Source organism: Salvia hispanica, chromosome 4 (genome assembly GCF_029641045.1).
Source record: "Salvia hispanica isolate PSC_SH4W2 chromosome 4, Shi_PSC_v1, whole genome shotgun sequence".
In the NCBI taxonomy this organism is placed as follows: Eukaryota; Viridiplantae; Streptophyta; class Magnoliopsida; order Lamiales; family Lamiaceae; genus Salvia; species Salvia hispanica.
The window spans coordinates 36,709,743-36,730,404 of record NC_142695.1 but is presented as its reverse complement, the minus strand read 5'-3'; the positions used below and the strand labels follow the sequence as shown (position 1 = coordinate 36,730,404).

At 35.7% G+C, this 20,662-nt stretch overlaps 2 protein-coding genes and 1 long non-coding RNA gene across 4 annotated transcripts; all 3 read left to right on the top strand.

Moving 5' to 3' along the window:
* The first annotated feature begins 436 nt into the window (after nucleotides 1-436).
* On the top strand, nucleotides 437-2,316 carry LOC148928572 (uncharacterized). The gene is made up of 2 exons (XR_016137646.1): nucleotides 437-598; nucleotides 2,093-2,316. It is a non-coding gene; the product is annotated as an uncharacterized LOC148928572 (long non-coding RNA).
* Nucleotides 2,317-6,614: 4,298 nt separating this feature from the next.
* Nucleotides 6,615-13,884, top strand: LOC125195825 (heptahelical transmembrane protein 2-like). Of its 2 annotated transcripts, XM_089056410.1 has the most exons (5): nucleotides 6,615-7,100; nucleotides 7,212-7,304; nucleotides 7,421-7,496; nucleotides 11,088-11,759; nucleotides 13,560-13,884. In XM_089056410.1, exons 1-4 carry the CDS (start codon nucleotides 6,883-6,885, stop codon nucleotides 11,754-11,756), a joined length of 1,056 nt encoding a protein of 351 aa, XP_088912536.1. In that variant the 5' UTR covers nucleotides 6,615-6,882; the 3' UTR covers nucleotides 11,757-11,759; nucleotides 13,560-13,884. The 2 variants fall into 2 exon arrangements, with proteins under 2 accessions (XP_088912536.1, XP_047950034.1); XM_048094077.2 differs by lacking the exon at nucleotides 13,560-13,884 and having other exon boundaries at nucleotides 11,088-11,967.
* Nucleotides 13,885-18,706: 4,822 nt separating this feature from the next.
* On the top strand, nucleotides 18,707-20,648 carry LOC125193716 (large ribosomal subunit protein bL35c-like). Its single transcript, XM_048091583.2, has 3 exons — nucleotides 18,707-19,023; nucleotides 19,116-19,232; nucleotides 20,416-20,648. Exons 1-3 carry the CDS (start codon nucleotides 18,769-18,771, stop codon nucleotides 20,488-20,490), a joined length of 447 nt encoding a protein of 148 aa, XP_047947540.1. The 5' UTR covers nucleotides 18,707-18,768; the 3' UTR covers nucleotides 20,491-20,648.
* Nucleotides 20,649-20,662: the final 14 nt, after the last annotated feature.

Genomic DNA, 20,662 nt, shown 5'->3' with positions numbered 1-20,662 from the left:
TTATTGCATATTTTTTATATAATGTTATTTGCATAATAAATATTATATCAATATATATTACCTTAATATTAAATAGTTAAGTGTATACATATATAATAATGTGAATGTGTGCATGAAAATGTCTTGTCCTTGGAAATATATAATATACGTACACGTTCTTGTATGCATACAGGTACAAAGTGAATATGATGAGTATTTTATTCACTAAGAAAGTTTTATTAATATTTTTATACTTAGAATATTAAATTGTTTATTTTGTAAGTTATCTTTATCGCACAATTATATATGTAAGGGACGTGTAGTACCAAGTGTTTAACTAAAGACATGCCACTTGGATATATAACAATCCTTGTAATATGTATAAGTCGGTAAGTTGCCGACGTGAAGGTCTATATATACAAATACACATAATTATGAAAAAAAGGAGGAGAGGGGAAGGAAGAAAATAAAAAGGGGAAGAGAGAGCCTTCGGTAATCAGAGAAGAAGTTTACCATAACACATGGTTTGATTTTTAAATTGATTGAGAGTTATAAATTAAAGAGTTCGAATCAGGAGAGTCAGAATCAGGAGTTTAGTAAGTTTATCTATCGTGATCAGGTGTGTATAAATCACACTTTTAGTTTTATATATTTTATGTGATTAATTGCTATGTGTTAAATTGGAGTGAATATTTGAATAATATGATGTGATACTGATATGATATGTGTTTAGTGGTAATGATGGAGATATATACTTGGTCCAATAAATATATTGATAGTATATTATATTGGAATTATTTAATGGAATATGATATGGATAGGTGATTGGTGCAATTGATATGTTTGCACATGGTTTTAGAATTATTTGAATCATTGGATTAAAGAGGATATGGGACAGTCATGCCCTGAGTCTGATATCAATGGCAATGGACCTACGGGTCATATACAATGGCAATGGACCTACGGGTCATATATACAATGGCAAGAGACCTTCGGGTCATATATACAATGGCAATGGACCTTCGGGTCATATATATATATATATATATAGAGAGAGAGAGAGAGAGTTGTGATCAATGTCGAACCAATTTCAAAGACCGAACTAGAGACCAAATCTGGGCCATTAGATCTAGTTTTTTTGATGAGATGTGCTGCTGTGAAAATTTTTTCGGCTTCATTATAAGCCCATTTTACTTCATTGTATAGGTTTATTACTTCATTCTGTTCGTAATACCTTGAAACTACAACATGTTTTTACTTGCTTATAGTAGGCTTTGAAATGATTCAACATATGCTTCATTCAAATTCATTGACGTGGATTTTTGCTTGATTAACATTTAAAAATGCAATTTATTCAAGTGAGTTTATTACTTCATTCAGAAACATTATTACTTCATTGGATAAGATTTTTACTTCATTTCAGTAGGACTTCAAATGCTTCTACACATACTTCATTCCAATAATTTATTACATTATTCCATGTGATTATTAAACCATATTAGCGCTATGGCGGTGGTGATAGATATTGTAGAGAGAGAACGACACGCGACGGCGAAACCACATTTACGTACTGGAATGAAGTAAAAACCAACTGGAATGAAGTAAAAACCTACTAGAATGAAGTAATATATTCTGGAACGAAGATAAATCTTCGTAGCATGTTAGTATGACTTATTTACCATCGGATGAATTAAAATAGGCTCGTGATGAAGGCGAAAATAATTTATTAATTTATGTATCTTATCCATAAAAAACTAGATCTAAAAGCCCTAATTTGGTAGGGTTCGGTGGTTCGGTCTTTAAGAGTGAATTTGTGGATAATGGGACTCTATATATATATATATATATATATATATATATATATATATACAATGGCAATGAGACCTTCGGGTCAGATACAATGGAATCCCGGGCAGATGTCAGGCTTGATTTGTCACAGAATAATAAACTGAATAGTGTGACATATGCCTATGTATATGAAATTGTTTCTAATATTTGTTGGTTATTGTTATGTATATTGGTTAAAGAATATATTGATACCTGGGATGTGAAATTAAAGGTAAGGTTTATATACACTGAGTTGTGGCTCATATAAACCACTAATATTTTTCAGGAATAAGATATCAATGATGCGTGGGTTGATGTGAGTTACAGTTATTATAAGGGTTGGCGGCTGACACATTTTGACAACCTTCTCCTCCTCATCATTTTTGCATGTAGATAAATGTGTAGTATACAGAGTGGTGAGAAAGTCTCACTACCGTTTAGAATGTTTTGAAATATGTACTTGATAAATGTTGATCTTTGAAAATTATAGAATATGTGTGCTTTTGAAAATTTGAATTTATTTATAGTAAGTGCATACGTCATAAGGGTTGAGGTGTGACAGTAGATCTGCTTTAGTTTTAACTGTTCTTCATTTCTGTCGGTTTAATTCCGTCTACTTTGCTTTGATCTTCGTTCTTGCTCTGTTTTTAACTGGTTGTTTCATGATAAATGTTGAAGAAGATGATGTCGTTGTTAGTTAGTCCTTGAATTAGTTATTTTGCAGCTTTTCAATCGTACTCTACCTTTTCAGAAAATGGTCCCCACATTTAGTTGCTTTCTCAGGTCTAGGTTAATTCAGGAAATTGTTCGTTCGATCTAGTAATTGTCTCGCTCTATTTCGTTTAATGTGCATGTTTTTATGTTTCTGCCTAGATCTAGCTGTTAGAGTAGCATATTTCAATTATCAAGTCTAGGAATTAAAGCTCAACCCCAATATTGCGTGGCAGCAGCCAAAAAAAATAAATTGTTCCCGAGTCTTTGAACATGTTTACTTGCGCATTCATCTCTGTGGATTCGATCCCTACTTCCACGTACTAGTTTTCTTAATTAAAGCGGGTTGAGGGTTTTTGAAGAGGGAGTTAAGGTTTTGATTGTGTGCCCAACGACAGGTAGCTCAAGGTTCTCTGAGTTCCTAGACCCAGTGTCTAGCGGATTTCCTGGACCGAGGGTTTTCTTCATTATTTTTTAGAACACGCCTTCGCTAACCATCATTAGTTTCTATCCCAGCCTCTTCAGTGGTCTTGCTCAGAAGATGGTTTCTACAAGAAAGTATGAAAATTTTCCATTGGTTTATTTGTTAGGCAAGTTGTCATTGCTCTTGCCGGTTGCTATTGCCTCAGTGGAAAGAGCATTTTCAGCAATGAAATTCATCTAGAGTTCTTTATGTAATTGTGTGAGAGACCAACTATTACAAGATTGTTTAGTTCCTTACATTGAAAAAGATGTTTTTGTTAATGTTACTAATGAAACTATTATGCAGCGATTCCAGAAGATGAAGAATAGAAGAGAAATGTTATGATATGTTTGGTTTTGACTTTAATATTTAAATATTATTATTTAATTTTATATATTTTCTAATTTTATTATAAATTATTTTTGGACCTCCCATCATAAAAATCATGCGTCAGTCACTGTCAATAATCATTCTTATTGGATTAGGATAATTAATCGCCTAAATTGCATTATGTGACATATTTATATAACAATCCTAAAATATCTAAAAAAATCCCAAAACTTAAATTTTTTTGGTATAACTTTTTCGATATAACTTATTTTTCAGCATACTATATCAAATTAAAGTAATTTTACAAGAATTTTAAGGAAATTTCAATTGCATACATTCCTATGAAAAAAATTGCACGAAAATGTAATTTCTATATTTCTATAACGACTTACATATAATGCTATTCATTGCATTGTTATGATGTCCTAAGTCAATGCACATAATGCCCTATGTTCAATGTGTATAATTAATGCCAAAAAATGTAGTCCTAATATTTTTTTAGTATGTTTTCAGATTTGCAAGCAAATTCATGTGGTTATGATACGTGTTTTCAATGCACCAAGTGTAGTGTATGTAATTCCCTAAGTACAGATAAAATGTGTATACTTTCGAATTATATGTATATGTATTACAATTATTAATCGGATGATTTTATTTTTTAATGTCCTAATTCACATTAAACTAATATGTAATATCCATCATAAACCCTATATATATCTCCATCATTAATTTTTTAATCTAGAGTGAACTACAAAATTAGTCCCTGAACTATGCGTTTATCTCGCCAATGAACCCTGGACTTTAAAAATATCACCAGACAACCCTGGACTAAGCGTTTATCTCGAAAATGGTCATTTTTTACTGTTTCGTGACGAAAATACCCTTTTAAAAGGTTTTGGGGGTTTGGACAATTTGGTCTTTTTATATTTTAAATCTGATATTATTTCAGTGATGTACAAAATTTGATATTATTTCAAAATTATCATTCTTCTTCCCTTTTTCCATCCTTCACTTTGTTTCTTTATTTCAATATTAGATTTAATTTTATAAAATTAAATTTTAAATTTTGATTTTTAAATATCAATAATTTTTTTTAATTATTAAAATTACTATTAAATAACAAAGTAATAGTTTTAATCAATATTTGATAGTGTCTAATATTTAATCAATAAGGTACGATGACGTCTTAGTTTTAATCAGTATTTAATAGTTTTAATCATAAATAGATCATATAACACGATTTATTCCGAAATAAATATGCATCTAATGTATAGGAGAATTTGACTAAAAATATTATGAAGTTGGCTAAAAATTTGATACTACCAAAAATTTGATGTAGGAGAATTTTTGTTGAAATTTTCTAGTTAATTTTGATTGTTTTCAAATTAATAAACGAAAATTATATTAGTCTTACATTAGATGCATATTTATTTCGAAATAAATTGTGTTATATGATCTATTTATGATTAAAACTAAGGTGTCGTCGTACCTTATTGGTTAAATATTAGACACTATCAAATATTGATTAAAACTATTAATTTGTTATTTAATAGTAATTTTAATAATTAAAAAAATTTATTGATATTTAAAAATCGAAATTTAAAATTTAATTTTATAAAATTAAATCTAATATTGAAATAAAGAAACAAAGTGAAGGATGGAAAAAGGGAAGAAGAATGATAATTTTGAAATAATATCAAATTTAGTACATCATTGAAATAATATCAGATTTAAAATGTAAAAGGACCAAATTGCCCAAACCCCCAAAACCTTCCAAAAGGGTATTTTTGTCACGAAACAGTGAAAAATGACCATTTTCGAGATAAATGCTTAGTCCAGGGTTGTCTGGGAATATTTTTAAAGTCCAGGGTTCATTGGCGAGATAAACGCATAGTCCAGGGACTAATTTTGTAGTTCACTCTTTAATCTAAGGCTTCACATTTAATCTTAATTTTAATTTATCAAGATTAATATTCATTTTAATCTTATTTATATATAAAATTAAAATTCATTTTTAATCTATCAAAATTAAGATTCAATTTAATCCTATTCATATATCGTGTGTATATATATGTGTGTATGTGTGGCACGTTTTTTAAACTATTTATCTAGCCTAAAACATACTGACTTTACAACGAAAACCAGCTTGACATGCTGATTTGATCATATATACCCCATATTATCTTTCCATCATTTTGTTGGAGTTTTGCCAATTCATGAAACTTTGCCCCTATCACATTTTTCAAATTAATTGTCAAATTTAATGTTAAAAGATTTATTTAAATTTAATTTTAAATCCAAACAGCAGGCTATGTCTTGTAGCTTAAAACTGGTTACGAATTTGAAGCATATATGGTTCTGCAGTTCATTTCAAATTTGACTAATATATTAATATTAATTACTTCCTCTATTCGTGAATATGAGTTTCATTTTTCTATTTTAGTTCATTCACGAATAAAAGTCTCAGTTCATTTTTTTACTATAAATGATAATATGGTCTGAAATTCCACAATTTATTCCATTCACATATCATTAAAAAATAATACATATAGGATTCATATTCCACTAACTTTTTTTTCCAATTACTTTTCTTAACATTTCTCAAAACTCGTCCCGCGAGACTCCTAATGACAGACGGATTGAGTATTTTACAATTTATAAAAAATGAAGTGGTTAATAATAATAATAATAATAATAATAATAATAATAATAATAATAATAATAATAATAATAATAATAATAATAATAATAATAATAATAATAATAATAATAATAATAATAATAATACCAAATCTACCTCATTATTATTGTGTCATAAAGCACTTCCTAATCAGCAGGAATTCACTATTTTTTTGTATATAATTCATACTCTTAGTAAATAAAGAAAGGAAATCAATTGTACAGTATATAATTGAAGCTCTATATTAAATGTTTCGTAGATCCAACGCGTTGTCAATAGAAAAAAATAGAAGTAATCTTTTCAACACAAAATTAGTCATATGAATGCGAGTAGGATAAATATACTTGTTCCCTTTCTAGAATGGAAATTTCCTTTATTCTCTTCATATTGAAAATCTTCCACCAAAGTTGAATTTCAACACTTGAGTCACCAACCAAACGGTCCCTCTCCACCCTGGACATGCAAATAGTTAACCTAGTTGCCGACCATCACCCCACTGACACGTGTCCCATTGTGATTGCTTCTCTTATCCTTATCTACATTGACTTTATCTACATTCAATTAGGTCAGCGCTCATTTACTCATCCAATCAGACCCCCATTCCCAATTAATATGCTCCCAGCCGCATGAGATCCCTACCCCAGCACTAGAATACCCTTTTGCCTTTATAAATTTAAATTTAAAGGAGAAATAAATGTGAACGCGATATTTGGTGGTGTTATATAATCTCTTCGCACATCATCATATACTCCATTCTTCGCAAGGAATTTAATTTAACACACACATATATTATAGCTGTGCGGATCGGAGGAGCAATTAGTTAGGGTTTTTGGACGGAAAAACGAGGTTCATTTTGTTCGCCAGCTACGTAGCTGAGAAGTGATCAGTTAGAATGAGGAGAAGAGCGGTGAATAGCGCCGAGAAGGCGGAGGAAGGTGAGAGGAAGAAGGCGGTGGTGAAATTGGAGAGGAGGCTGCTCAAATACGAGGAGCTGCCGGAGTATTTAAAGGATAACGAATTTATAACGGATCATTACAGATGCGAGTGGCCTTTGAAAGATGTAATTCGCAGCCTCTTCACCTTGCACAACGAGACGCTCAATATCTGGACGTGAGTCGATTTCAATTCAATCCTTTCAATTTTGATTCAGTTTTCGTGTTTCCGGTTTGGATTTTTGGAATCAAAGTGTAGAGATTCTGATTTTGGCTCGATTTTGTTCAGGCATTTGATCGGATTCGTGATATTTTTCGGATTGACAGTTATCAGCTTGACGGACAAGACGACGTTCAAAAATGTGTTGGCCGCTTTTTTCGGGTAATTCACGCAATTGTAGTTGATTGTTTGATGATATTTTGGGCATTTCTTCTTCTTCACACATTTCACACTATTTTCTTATCGTTTGGATTATTGACCAATGATTGAATCTGCAGAGAGGGAAGCAACGGATGGTTGTTCAAGTCGACGATGATGATGAACCAATCCAACGGCTCTAGCGCTTTCTTTTCGGTTAGTGTCTTTTCTTCTCTTTCTTCTCAAACTTTGGAGACAAATTACCAAAAAAATATATTAAAGCTTGCCATTTTGGACAATAGTAGTCACGGGCTGGTGGGCCGTTACACACATGCTGTTTTTATTTTAGGGTAGAAATTCCCCTCTAATAAAAATCTAAATACTTATCAAATAAAACTTGTAATATATTCCCTCGGTCCCATTAAAATGAAACATTTTCTTTTTTGATCGGTCCTATTAAAAATGAAATGTTTCTAAAAATGGAAACAATACTCTTTCTATTTTTACTTATCTCTTACTTTACTCCTTCTTCATTTATTCACAAAACAACATTATATAAAATCTTGTGCCGTAAAACAAATGTTTCATATTTAATGGGACGGAGTAAGTATGTATTTTCCCTGTATTCAAAGAGGTGTGACTTGTGCGAATCAATAAAGTGGCTGGCATGATGATTTTTCTTGTTGATACCAATGGAATGCATCTGTCTCAAGCTGGCAATTATAATGTCTCAAGCTAAACTCAGAAAGTAATTGAGTTATATACCGGATTTATTAGTCATTTAACTAGCTATTTGAGGAATTCAATTATATCGAATGATAGTAAAATGAGTTAATATTGGCAACATTAGTTGTAATCCAATAAGTTGATTCAATAGTTCTATTTCTTTATTATGTATACCTAATTGGTCGGTCAGAATTGTGCTGCCATATTAGCGTCTTATACGGTCGATTCTTTTTAATTAAAGATAATCTTTTTTATGATTGCATACTGCCCTTTATGATTGTACATGATTTTCATATATATATTTTGGATTTTGGAAGACTTATCTTAGTTAAAAGATATAGTATTAAATACAGACTTCTTTGTACGAGTTTCGGGGGAATCTTCTTGTTAATTAAGTTTCGAATTAAATTCCTTGATTTTTCTGGTCCCCCTATAGAATCAGGCACGTGGGGACAAAGTTCCAAGGAGAGTATTTCTTGGAAACATTGATTGAATTTAATGCGAGCACAACTGCAAAAAAATAGTAGTATTACGCTTCGATTTAAATATTACACTGACTGTTGAAAATTAGACTAAAATTCAAAATTAATCACGTACATTTGTTCAATTAAATTTTTTAGTTCTACATATTAAATTTTTTAACTTTTGATTTTAAATACTATATTTTGATCTATATTTAATTGTTCTGTAAAAAATTAATGGTTAAACACATTTTAAAGTCCTAAAGTCCAAAATCAGTCTTGTACATTTGCACAAAAAACCTATTTAGTCAGGCACATTTAGAGCATCCGCAATGGGTAATAGGCCAGCCATAGGCCAGCCATTCTCTCCCCTGCCACGTCAGCAACACTCAAAAAACCACCTGCCACATCAGATTTAGGCCAGCCATAGGCCAGCCGCAATAAAAATAATTCAAAATATACTACATTTACGGAATTAAAATTACTAAAATACGGAATTAAATTTACGACACATATACGGGAAAAATAATCCATTCCATTAAAAAAAATTACAAATATTTTTAAAAAAAAATACATGATTCTTTTCTAAAAAAAAGGGCTTCAACACACGGGCCCCGCCGCTCTCTACTCCTCGTCGCCGTCTCCGTCGCCGTCGCCGCCCCCGCTGCCGCTGCCGCCACCCGCGGTATCTGAGCCCACGTCGGAACCCGTAAGCCGTGCCCTCGCGGCGGCTAAATCGGCACGCATGCTCTCGAGCATCTCCTGAAGAAACATCTTCTTCGTGGGGTCTGTGGCGGCCCTCCACTCTTGTAAGACCTTGTACATCTGATCCCGCGTATGGTTACGCGAATGGAGAGTGTACTCGAGTGGGGCGGGTGGGAGGGCGGAGGACTGGACCTCGCGGGGCGATAGGGGGATCCGCCCCTCGCAGCTCGCTGCGCCCGCTTCTGTCCAATCGGGCGGGCGCGACCTGTAAATGAAGGAGGAGACGGAAACTCCTCGACATCCGGGGGGAGGTCGTGGGATCCGCCGCTGCTGCCGCTGTAGTCGCCGCTATAGTTCAGTCGCTGCTTCTTCGGCCACCCAGCGTCGCACCCCGCCCGGAACTTCTCGGAGTCCTTCAGCAACAAGAAGCACTCCCAGAAGGTGAACTCCTTATACTTCCCCTCCACGGGGAACTGACTCGCGGCTATCCTCCGGGCGTCCTCCTCGTTCTGCCCACTCTTGAGCTGACGGAGGGCGTTGGCGTACAAGTTCGCAAAACGGCCCACCGCGGCCCTGGTGCGCTCCCACCCCTTCCGGACCTCCTCGTTGCTGAAGTCCTTCCCCTGCGGGCAGTGCCTCCTATAGGCAGCTCTGATCTTCGCCCACATGTTGACGACCCGCTGGTTGTTCTCAACCAGCGGGTCGTCGCACACCTCCAACCACCCCCTGGCCACCCCGACGTACTCATCCTCCGTCCACTTCCTCCGGGTCGGGGTGTGGTCAACAGCGGGCTGCGATGACTCGCCGACCGCCTTCGCCTTCCCCCTCGTCTTCTTCTTCGGCGCGGCCCGCCTCGCCGGAACGGGAGTATCCGGATCATCGAGATCGATCCCCATGTCATGCAACGACAGAAGGTCATCGCCAGTGAGCTGCGTCTCCGCTGGGGTCGAAGTGTGAGACGAAGCCGTCAAAAAATTAAGAGAGGGCCGATATACCGGGTCCCCTCCCGGTGACCCCTGCCCCTGCAATCCCCCCTGCATCCCGGGATACATACCCTGCTGCACCCCCCTGCCCCCCGCCCTGCCACATCATCCCCATCATCTGCTACTGCATCTGGGGCATACCCCCCCACCCGGGCGCTGACTGCCCGCCGCTCCCCTGCCCGCCCGTCATCCCCCACGGCATACCCCCCGGCATCCCACCAGGCATACCCCCCGGCGCACCAGCCATCATCCCCATCATCTGATTCCAAGGGATGTTAAACCCCGGGCCCATCTGCCCCCATCCAAATCCCACAGGTACCGTGGGAGTCTGAGATCCACTCGTCGCTGGGCTGGACTCGTTGTTGTGATCCATCGCTCGATAATGCTCTTGTACAGAAAGTTAGAGAGAGAGAAAACTCGTTAAAACAAGTGGTGCAAATGAAAATGAAACGAAAATCGCGTTTATATAGGTTTTAAAAAAAAAAAAAAAAAATCGGAAAACACCGCTGGCCGATCGCTAGCCGATCGGGCCTCTGCAATGGCGGCTAGCCGATCGGCCAGCGGATCGGCTAGCGACGAGCGATCGGCCAGCCCACGCCGATGCGCTCGCCGATTGCAATGGTTCGGCTAGCCGATCGGCTAGCGCGACGAATCGGCTAGCCGGTCGCTAGCCGACCATTGCGGATGCTCTTAAGTGTGTTATCTTTTTGATCATAAACAATAGGTTTTGGTTCAAGTTTAACTCATCAATTAGGTTAAAATCAATTTGATGGAACTGTTAAATATGGATCAAAACGTAATACTCCTGAGACCAAGTTAACAAATTTATATTTATAATGCAAGCAATCCTACACATGAAGAATTAATAATCCATGTATGTGAATTCAAAAACTAATATGGCTTGTTTTTTTGTATTGGACGTGGAAATGCAGGATTCATATCTGAGACATATTGCAGAATCACCAATCTTGGGCATGAACATATACTCAAAGTCAGTCCCAGTATGGCCTTGGTTGGTATTCCTGGGCGGAGCAATGACCTGCTTGATCTTCAGCACAGTGTCGCACCTCTTCGCTTGCCACTCTCGGCGGTTCTACTTCTTCTTCTGGCGGCTGGACTACGTTGGCATCTCCCTCATGATCGTCTGCTCCTTCTTCGCTCCCATATACTACGCCTTCTCCGACCAACCTCACTGGCGCTTCCTCTACCTCTCCTCCATCACACTAGTCGGCATCCTGGTCGTCGTCACTCTGCTGGCCCCTTCTCTCTCTAGCGGCCGTTTCAGGTCCTTCAGAGCTGCTCTGTTCCTCTGTATGGGATTCTCAGGCGTCATTCCAGCCACCCACGCTGTCCTCCTCCACTACGACCACCCCTTGATTTTAGGATCCCTTTGTTATGAGATTGTGATGGGGCTTTTGTACGCTGTTGGGGCGGTCTTTTATGTGACTAGGATCCCTGAGAGATGGAGGCCCGGTGCGTTTGACATTGTGGGCCACAGCCATCAGATTTTCCACGTGCTCGTCGTTGCCGCCGCCTTGGCTCACAGCGCTGCCACGCTCATTATTATGGAATGGCGACGGGGTTTTACTGCCACGGCTTAATAGGTTGTGATGATTTTATTCGCATGAGTTTCTCTAGTTTTGTTTCTGTTCTGCTTCTGCTTGTGATGATGATGATATCATAATATATATATATATATATATATATATATATATATAGATATGTATTTGTATCTGCTTGAACTTGTGAAGCTCGATATATAAAGGAAATTGGATCCTTATACAAAATGATATTCTTGATTAATGAGTTGTTTCTGCTGGCCCCTCTTCAAACTGGTAATATTTGTGATACTCCATTTAGAAGCCATATTTGTCATCCTAACTTTCAGATTTCGTATTCAAAACTATTTGATAAACATCGAGGTAACTTAATTGCATGGGAAATTATTCAAAGTTATTGATCAAGCGCATGCGCATAAAAATACAATCTTACTTTTTAAATGGTGGTGAAAATTTACATAAAATAAGATTTAAACTCCACGCACAAAGTACTAGACAGTAGACACATTGAAGATGTAACATCCCACTTTTTTGAACCCTAATTTTCGAGACATAAAAAATTTTGCATTAAATGTTTTAGTACTTTTGATGACGTGGAGTCGTGAATTAATTGAGGAACGAAGTATGACCGAGTCGGGTCTAGAGTTGCGTTGGAAGTTTGAAAAGTCAAACTTGTTGAATATATGATGTGGTATGTGATTAATTAAATTAAAGGTGAATTATTTGTTTAAGGGTGAGTGAGATTATTAGGAAGATTTCCATAAATACTATAACCCCATTTTTTGCCTTGTTGAAATTTTCGAACCCTATGGTTCTAAGGTGATTTTTGAAAATCACCTATTGTTGGGAAGGAAGAATTATTTTATTTTTAATAGATCCCTTATTGATTTCCTTCTATGCCTAGAATTTAAATATTCTACCAAATCTTACCATACTTCAAGAGATCTTGTCATATATTATTTTAATTAATTTCTTCTTCCATACTCCACAATATTTGTTTTTAATTAATTGTGGAGAATAAAATCTTTCCAAATATCCTATTTTATTTACCTAAAGATCTCATTGGACTTTATAAATAAGAGAAACCCCTAAACCCTAGCCACATTATTTTCGCCCCCTCCCTCTTTTCCTTCTCTCTCAATTTTCTTCTACTTTTCTCCAATAATCCTTCATCCTTTGAGAAGAACTAGAGTTTGAGCCTCAAGATTTTTGAAGAAGTAAGTCTCTACTTTGTTTCTACCGTTCGTTTTCTCCAAAAAGGTGAAACCTCGGTTGCGAAGCAGGATAACAAAGGGAAAGAACATACTTGAAATCTAAGCAGTCGAGGTGGGCTTTATTCTTAAACTCCTTTTTGTGCAAATTTATGAATGTGGAGAGATAAGGGTGGTTTAACTGTTATGTCATGCCTATATTTGTTTTGTGATGATATTGTGTGCCTAATGCCTAATTTGTGAGTACGCTCCATTAGGCTACAGTGGCTATGGATATGTTGAAACGAATTCGGGTCTGAGTACGGGCCGCAAACCCTACCAGGCTGTGTACACGGTGGGATCGGGAGCCGTCCTTGCTAGTCGGCCGGTCTAGTGGGCGAAAAGTGTGGCCACACTTTCGTCGCACTATGGAAATGATGAGATTATGGAAAGTGATGAGGAAATTGGGGAGTTGTTTGATTGGCCAATCTATGGAAATATTTTTGTGATACTCGTTGAATATTTATTTTGATAATTGTAAAACCTCGAGTTCACTATGGTAAGGGTGACATAACTTATTAAACAAAATGTTTTGGCACGAGTCCACTGGGTATTTCAAAATACTCAGCCCTGCATGTGTTTTCCTTATGTGCAGGTTGAACGGCGACGAGCGTTGGCGGGTGTTGAGCAATAATAAGTGGCTAATAAAATGGACTTTTGGAACTTGAGTGTCGTTGTGTCCTCATACATGACTTCACTTTCTCTTGGTCGTTTCCGCTGAATTTTTGAAACACTTTAGTATCATTTGGTTATTATGAACTCATTTCTCCCTTGGCTTAGACGGTCGAGACATGTTGTGGTTTTGTCGAATTTATGTCGAACCCTTGTTTTTGGATCGCAGTTTATGATACCTTTTCTCCTTTGACTTTCGTGTCAACCCTTGACTTTGATCGTCATTTATGTTATCCACTCTTCATTGATTTTCTTGATGAAACTGTTGTCTTATTGCTTCAATAGCTCGTTAAATACCTAGGTCAAATCTCTTTAAACGAAATCATAGCCTTGTTCTTGTTGCATTTATGTTGTCTAGGTAGCGACCACCGAATTTATTGTACCCTAGGAGGGCGGGTCGTTACAGAAGATCTCCAGATATTTGAAAAGAGAAGTTTGTCAAGCCCATGAGGTCATATGCTAAAGTTCTCAAATTTTAGTACAAAAATGCAGAAAGTGGCAAAGCGCAGAATCAAAGACATGAAAGTGAACGATGGAGCTAACACTAGATTTTGGCTTGACAATTGGATCGAGAATAATACCCTCAAGATTCTCTTCCCAAGGTTATTCTCGAAAGTTGGTATAGAGAAATGTAGCCCCATCGCATGCACAATTTTTAATTTGTTTTTTTTTTTTTTGGCTATGCAGGCTAAACACCAAGGAACGACTCTTTATATTTGGCTTTCTTGGAGTCAAATATGAGTTCTATGTGACGACTGTGTCTAGTATAGGGATGAACATGAAACAATAGACCACATCATTTTTAATTGCAGATTTTCTAGTTGGAATTTCACCTTTTACTTGCCCAATGATCCAATGTCTTGTTTTATTACATGGATAGACATGTCGTTTAGGAGATTTGACAATAAAATTGGGAATTCTCTCATTCATGTGATCTCTTGGCCAATCTCGTGGCTGATGAGCATATATTTGGTGTATCTGATGCAATTAATCCTAGAGCAGCATATATATTTTTCATATTTTCTTTGCCTTAATCTTGCAACGATGAACATAGTTTTGGTGTATCTAATGCGATTATTCTCTCAACACTCACTTGTAGAACAAAAAAAAGAATGAGTGCGTTTGAGAGGTTAATACTTAATGACAAAGGTCTTAGATCGTGGTCTTTAAATTTAATTCATTTATTCATGAAAAAGAGAATGGATATTGTAAACTAATAGAAGAATTATAGTAAGAAATACCGATTTAAGATAGAATTATATACTAAACAATCACATAGAAACTTCATACATCATTTATATATAATCACCCAACACAAAATTATTGAATGCCTAGCACTTTCTCTCTCCTCTATATACCTTATCTTCTCATTCCCCAGTCCTCATAGTTATTGAGTTGTTGTAACTAATTCACATGCCAATTGTTACCAACGTGGCACTCGTTTATACCCGTCCTATCTCCCTCTGTTCTATTCTCCTTCAGGTATCTTCATCACATGTATGTAGTTTATTTAAGATGGAAAAACTAGCTTCGACCTCTTCATTGAATACTCACAGGGACGCTCCAAAATACAGACTAAGCATCTCCAAGGGAAAAGGTATATGGAAAGGTAAAAGAGAATTAACTACCATATTTACCTCTTCTATATAAAATTTCATTCTCTAAGGGAAATGATATTTGAGAAGATATTATACTTTCTTTCATTTAGAAAAGATATCTTTACCTCTTCTTGGAACAAAAGGTAAAAAGTTAGTTATTTTTTCTTGCATTTTTTGTTTACCTTCTTTTTTTGGAGTTCATTACTTTTTGAGAAGCTATAATTATCTTTTTGAGAAGGTAAATGAGAAATATACCTTCTTAATTTATCTTTTCCTTTTAAAGATGCTCTAACTAACCAGACTTATTCCAAATAACTATTCACCGGGTTCCAATAATACAATGATGATCTTTTTGGAAAACAAACAAAGAAAGATGTCGAATGACCGAATGATACTGCGTCTATCACCCATTTTTAATCCACTTTATGTTGAGCACGTATTTTTAAAAAAATAAAGAAACATGATTTATAAAAACTAATGGAACGTGAGTTTCATTTTTATTTATTAGTTGTATAATAAATATAAGTTGAATGAATTAATAAAATATAAGACTTACTTATCATTTATGGTAAACTAATGAAAGTAGACAATAAATAAGCGACGGACAAAAATGGCAAAAGCGGACAAAAAATAGGGAACAAAGGGAGTAAATAAGTACTCCATCTGTCTCTAAAAAATACTACTACTTCATCTGTTCCACCATAGTTGATCATACCATTTTAAGTTTCGTCATAGTTGAGTTATTTTCATACTCCCTCCGTCTCATAAAATATGGGTAATGGTATGACACGAGAACTAAGACAAAATTAGTAAAGTAAGAGAGAGGACGAAAATGGTAGTTAAAGTGGTGTTACTGGATAGTGGGACCTACATTATTAAATTGATATAATTCCAAAAGTGGAAAATGCACATATTTTTGTGGGACAGACGAAAATGGAAAGTGCACATATTTTTATGGGACGGATGTGGTATATAATACTCTTTCCATCCCAACTAAGTTGAGTCATATTCATTTTTGGGATGTCTCAACTTAGTTTATTTTCATCTTTGACACAAAACAAAACATTCAACCACTCTTACTTTATTCCATGTCTCTTACTTTAATTACTTTAATTATCCTCTCATGTTTTTCAATACAATTTCTTAATCTATATGCCCAACTTAGTTGGGACTAAGGGAGTAATGATTAACACATTTATCTTTATAATTACTTATTACTTTTCCATTCCTCTTATTTTATTATCATTTCATTTAACACAATAAATATCTTTTTTTTAATCCCCATGTTAAAAAGAAACGACCCAACTATGACGGAATGGAAGGAATAGTTTACTTTTGTCAATTTTATCATTTCCTAAATTTAGTCAATTTCCAATTTTGGCAAATTTTTTCTTTGAATCTTCTAGTAGGCCTGCTTATTCGGCCGGTTCCGGTTCTAACCGGACCGGTTGATCGGTCAACCGGTTTTAAATTTTCATAAATCCTAGAATCGGTTCCGAACCGGAATCGATGTGTAATTTTAATCCGAATTTATTTATTAACTTTAAATAGTTCGATACTAAAAAAAAAAAATCCAACATCTAGAAATATAACAAACAATACCTAAAAATTCAAATAAATACACCAAAAATACAAACCAACAATACAATAATATTCATATATTGATAAGAGTGATGCCAAGTGTAGTAGGTCGGACTAGTTTATGTTAGCAATTTTTTAATACAAAAATAGGAGTTCTAAACTTTAGTAATTTTTTTAAAAATGTGTTTTAAAATTGAATTCATTCTCTTTTTTTGGCTTAACAAATATTCAATGGAATTTCCATTACTAGTTGATCTTGTTGTGACTTTTTGTTTATAACGAAACAATTACTAAATTATTCACAAACAAGTTAATATCATACTATCCCCGTCCACGAAAAATAGGGTACTTTGTGAACGACACGGGTTTTAATGTAGAATTGGTAAAGTAAGATAGAAGGGAAAAAAGTAAGAGAGAAGTAGTGTTAGTGGAATGTGGGGGGCCATATTATTTGAATGTGCCCTATTTTCGCGACAACAAAAAATGGCAAATGTGCCCTATTTTTCGTGGACGGAGGGAGTATGTTAAATGAATTGTTACATAAATTTGTTATGAAGTTAAATTTCTATCATATGAAATATTGTATTTGTAAAAGTTCTTTTGGAAATTAAAAACAAACTTATGATGTCTTACTCATTGTAGTTAGTTCATACAAAATGGGTTGGAGAAATAATTGTAGATTTAAAGTATCACGGTTTAAATATTTTTAATACTTCAGAAAACAGAGCTCGCAAATCTAACACTGTTTAAATAAAAAAATCACTCAATGTTTTAAATTATTTTACTTTAATTCAAAATTAGTTCAATTAAATTAGATTTATTAGTATATTAAATTATAAAAAAATAAAATTGAATTATAATCCGGTTCCCGGTTAGGAACCGGTCGGTTCCGGTTCCAGATTCGGAACCGGTTTTATTTAAAAAGTTAGAATATGTACTGGAACCAGAACCGGAACCGATTTTTCCGGTTCCGGTTCCTCAATTAAACGGCCGATTCCGGTTCCAATTCCGGTTAACCAAGAACTGCGTTTAAGCACCCCTATCTTCTAGCAATACTACACTATCTTTTTCTTCGCGTTCCGCTCCTACTTTTTCAATTTCGTATTTACACTCGCGCAGTTTTCAAAATTTTCTATTTTTGTGAGGCAGAGGAATTATATTATAGTAATAATATTATAAATGCAAATATTGTAACTTTTTTTTATTTCATTAAAAATGAAATGTTTTTTTTTTGGATTGTTCATTAAAAATGAAACGTTTGCTAAAATGTAAATAATAATATTTCAATTTTTTTTTCTTACTTTACTATCTTTTCAATAACTAACAAAACAACACTACATAAAATTATGTGCCAGAAACCAAATATTTCATATTCAATGTAACCGAAAGAGTATATATTAGTGGATTTGGATCTCCTGTGACAAAATGCACAGCAGGGGATGTTGTGCATGTAACCACCATTGACTTGTGAATAAAAGAAAATTGTATAACTTCATAAAAATAAATGGAGGGTGATGATGTGCACAACATCTCCTGCCCCGTAGCAGGGTTCCTAGTCCTATATTAGTAAATCACAGATATTCAAACCATAAAAACGATACTCCTTCCGTCCTATTTTAGGAGTCCCGATTGAGTTCGGCAAAGGTTTTAAGAAATGTAAAGGAAAGTTGGTGAAAAAAGATAGTGGATTGTGGGTCCTACTTTTTTATATTAGTTTTATTAATAAAATGTGAGTGGAAAAAAGTTAGTAGAATGTGGAACCTAATAAATACCATTTATGAGATATTACAACCGGAACTTCTAAAGTGGGACACCCCAAAATAGTAAACGGTACTCCTAAAGTTGGACGGAGTGAGTATAAAAAAGTGAAACACAAAGATTAGAGGCTCACAAACCTGTGGCGGGACCAGGCTTCCTATTTCTATCCATAGCCACAAAACAGAGCTCTCACTCATGGCAACGGCGACAATGGCTGCCATCTTTTCTTTCCGTCACACAACGCTTGCTCCGCACTCCGCAACACTCCCATCCACACCGTTAATCAACAAACACACCTCCTTGTCCCTCAATCTCAGTTCCACCCGCTCCATTTGCGACCTCCGCCCCCTCGTTCTCACCCCAACCCTCAACACCTCCAACCCACTTCGAAGAAATCCACCACCGCCCATGGTGGTTTGTGCCAAAGGCTACAAAATGAAGACCCACAAGGTAAATTTTCTGTTTTGTAATGAATTTTCTGTTTTGTAATGTGCGCTTTAGGGAATTTTTGATAGTGATGTCGTTTGAATTCGGAATTCTAGGCTTCCGCGAAGCGGTTTCGCGTCACGGGGAGCGGGAAGATAATGAGGAGGAGAGCAGGGAAGCAGCATTTGCTCAGGAAGAAGAACACTAAGAGGAGATTGAGACTCTCTAAATCGGTTAGTGCTTTTTAAACGTAGATTGCTTTGTGCAGTTATTAATCCAGTTTTTATGTAGCTATTGTGGTGGTAGAATTTTAAATTCTCATGAATGGTAGATTTGGATTGTGAATTAGCTGATTGGTCTTCAAGTAACAGGAATGCTAGTTATTAGCTTCTTTTGAGGTGGTGGAGGGTAGGGAGAAATGGTGAGGTTGCTGTTTGTCATAGGTTTTGTTTAGTGAAATGGGTATTTGGCTTTGACATGCTCTACTAGCTAGGAGAAATGTGCTAATGTGCTAAGTAATTTTGGATTAACATGTGATTTTGTTGGATAGTCTTTGTTGTTCTTATAGTTTCTGTAACTAAGCTGGAGCCCAGAGGTCTGTTGAGTGAAGTTATCTTTGTTGGTTTGATGCATTAGCAAGATGGAGTAAGAGTAGAGAGAGAAGAAAAACATGTCTAGATTGTGATTGGTTATTCAAAAATTTCATTTAGTTTCTCATCTCTGACTTCCAATATTAATAACATGATGTACCTGCACAAGCTAGCATCATTGATGCATCTGTGACATGTAGTAGTGTTGATGGCATAGGGGATCGAAACTGTTTGCATTTGGTAGTATAAATTGATTGCTATGATTTTCTGAATGTTTCTATAGCAATTGAACGGAAGGGCCGTATAAGTGTTCAAGATTTTCATAAATTAGTTGAGACTGGGTGATTTTAGAGCTTCATTCAGAGTTATTGCTGGAACAAAGTAGTTGAATAGGAATCTATGTCTACTTCTACTCTGAAATTTGTGAAAAGGTCCAGTCCAAATAAAGTAGGTTTTTGTCATGAACGGTTTGCAGCTCAGTAACTTGTGTTGCTATGAAAAAGCTTTTTATGACTGCAGAGTAAAACTTAGTGCCAATACAAAACTTTAAGTGTTGGAGCAAAACTGCGTCGTGTGAAGGGTATTAGTCCTTGCTTCCATGGTCTCAACTATTGTATTTCATTTTAGCTTTAGCTCGTTGCTTGTTACCATTTGTGATCAAACGGGCTCTGCAATGTAGTTTCCAGAAGCATAATCCAGCATTGATCTTATAGTTGGCATAATTCACCAATTTGATAAGTGGCAGAGACGCAATAAGTCTTTTGTTTCTACCAAGCTATCTAACGAACATGCTGTCTAACGAACAACTATGTGCTCGTTTTTACAGATCCAAGTTGATCGCAGCGATTACGACAACGTGATAGGCGCCTTGCCCTATTTGAAAGTAAACCGGGCTAACTGAAGCTGATGGATTCTTGTTTCAGTGCACTCACTCTTCCCCTTTTTGCAATTGAAAATATTTCTGTATCATTTCCTAATTCCAGTAAATTTGTTAAGAGCATCACTTTTTAGCTTTCGCTGAGATTATTCTATTGTTGTGAAGAATCTTTTTTATTGATAGATTCAAAAGAAGC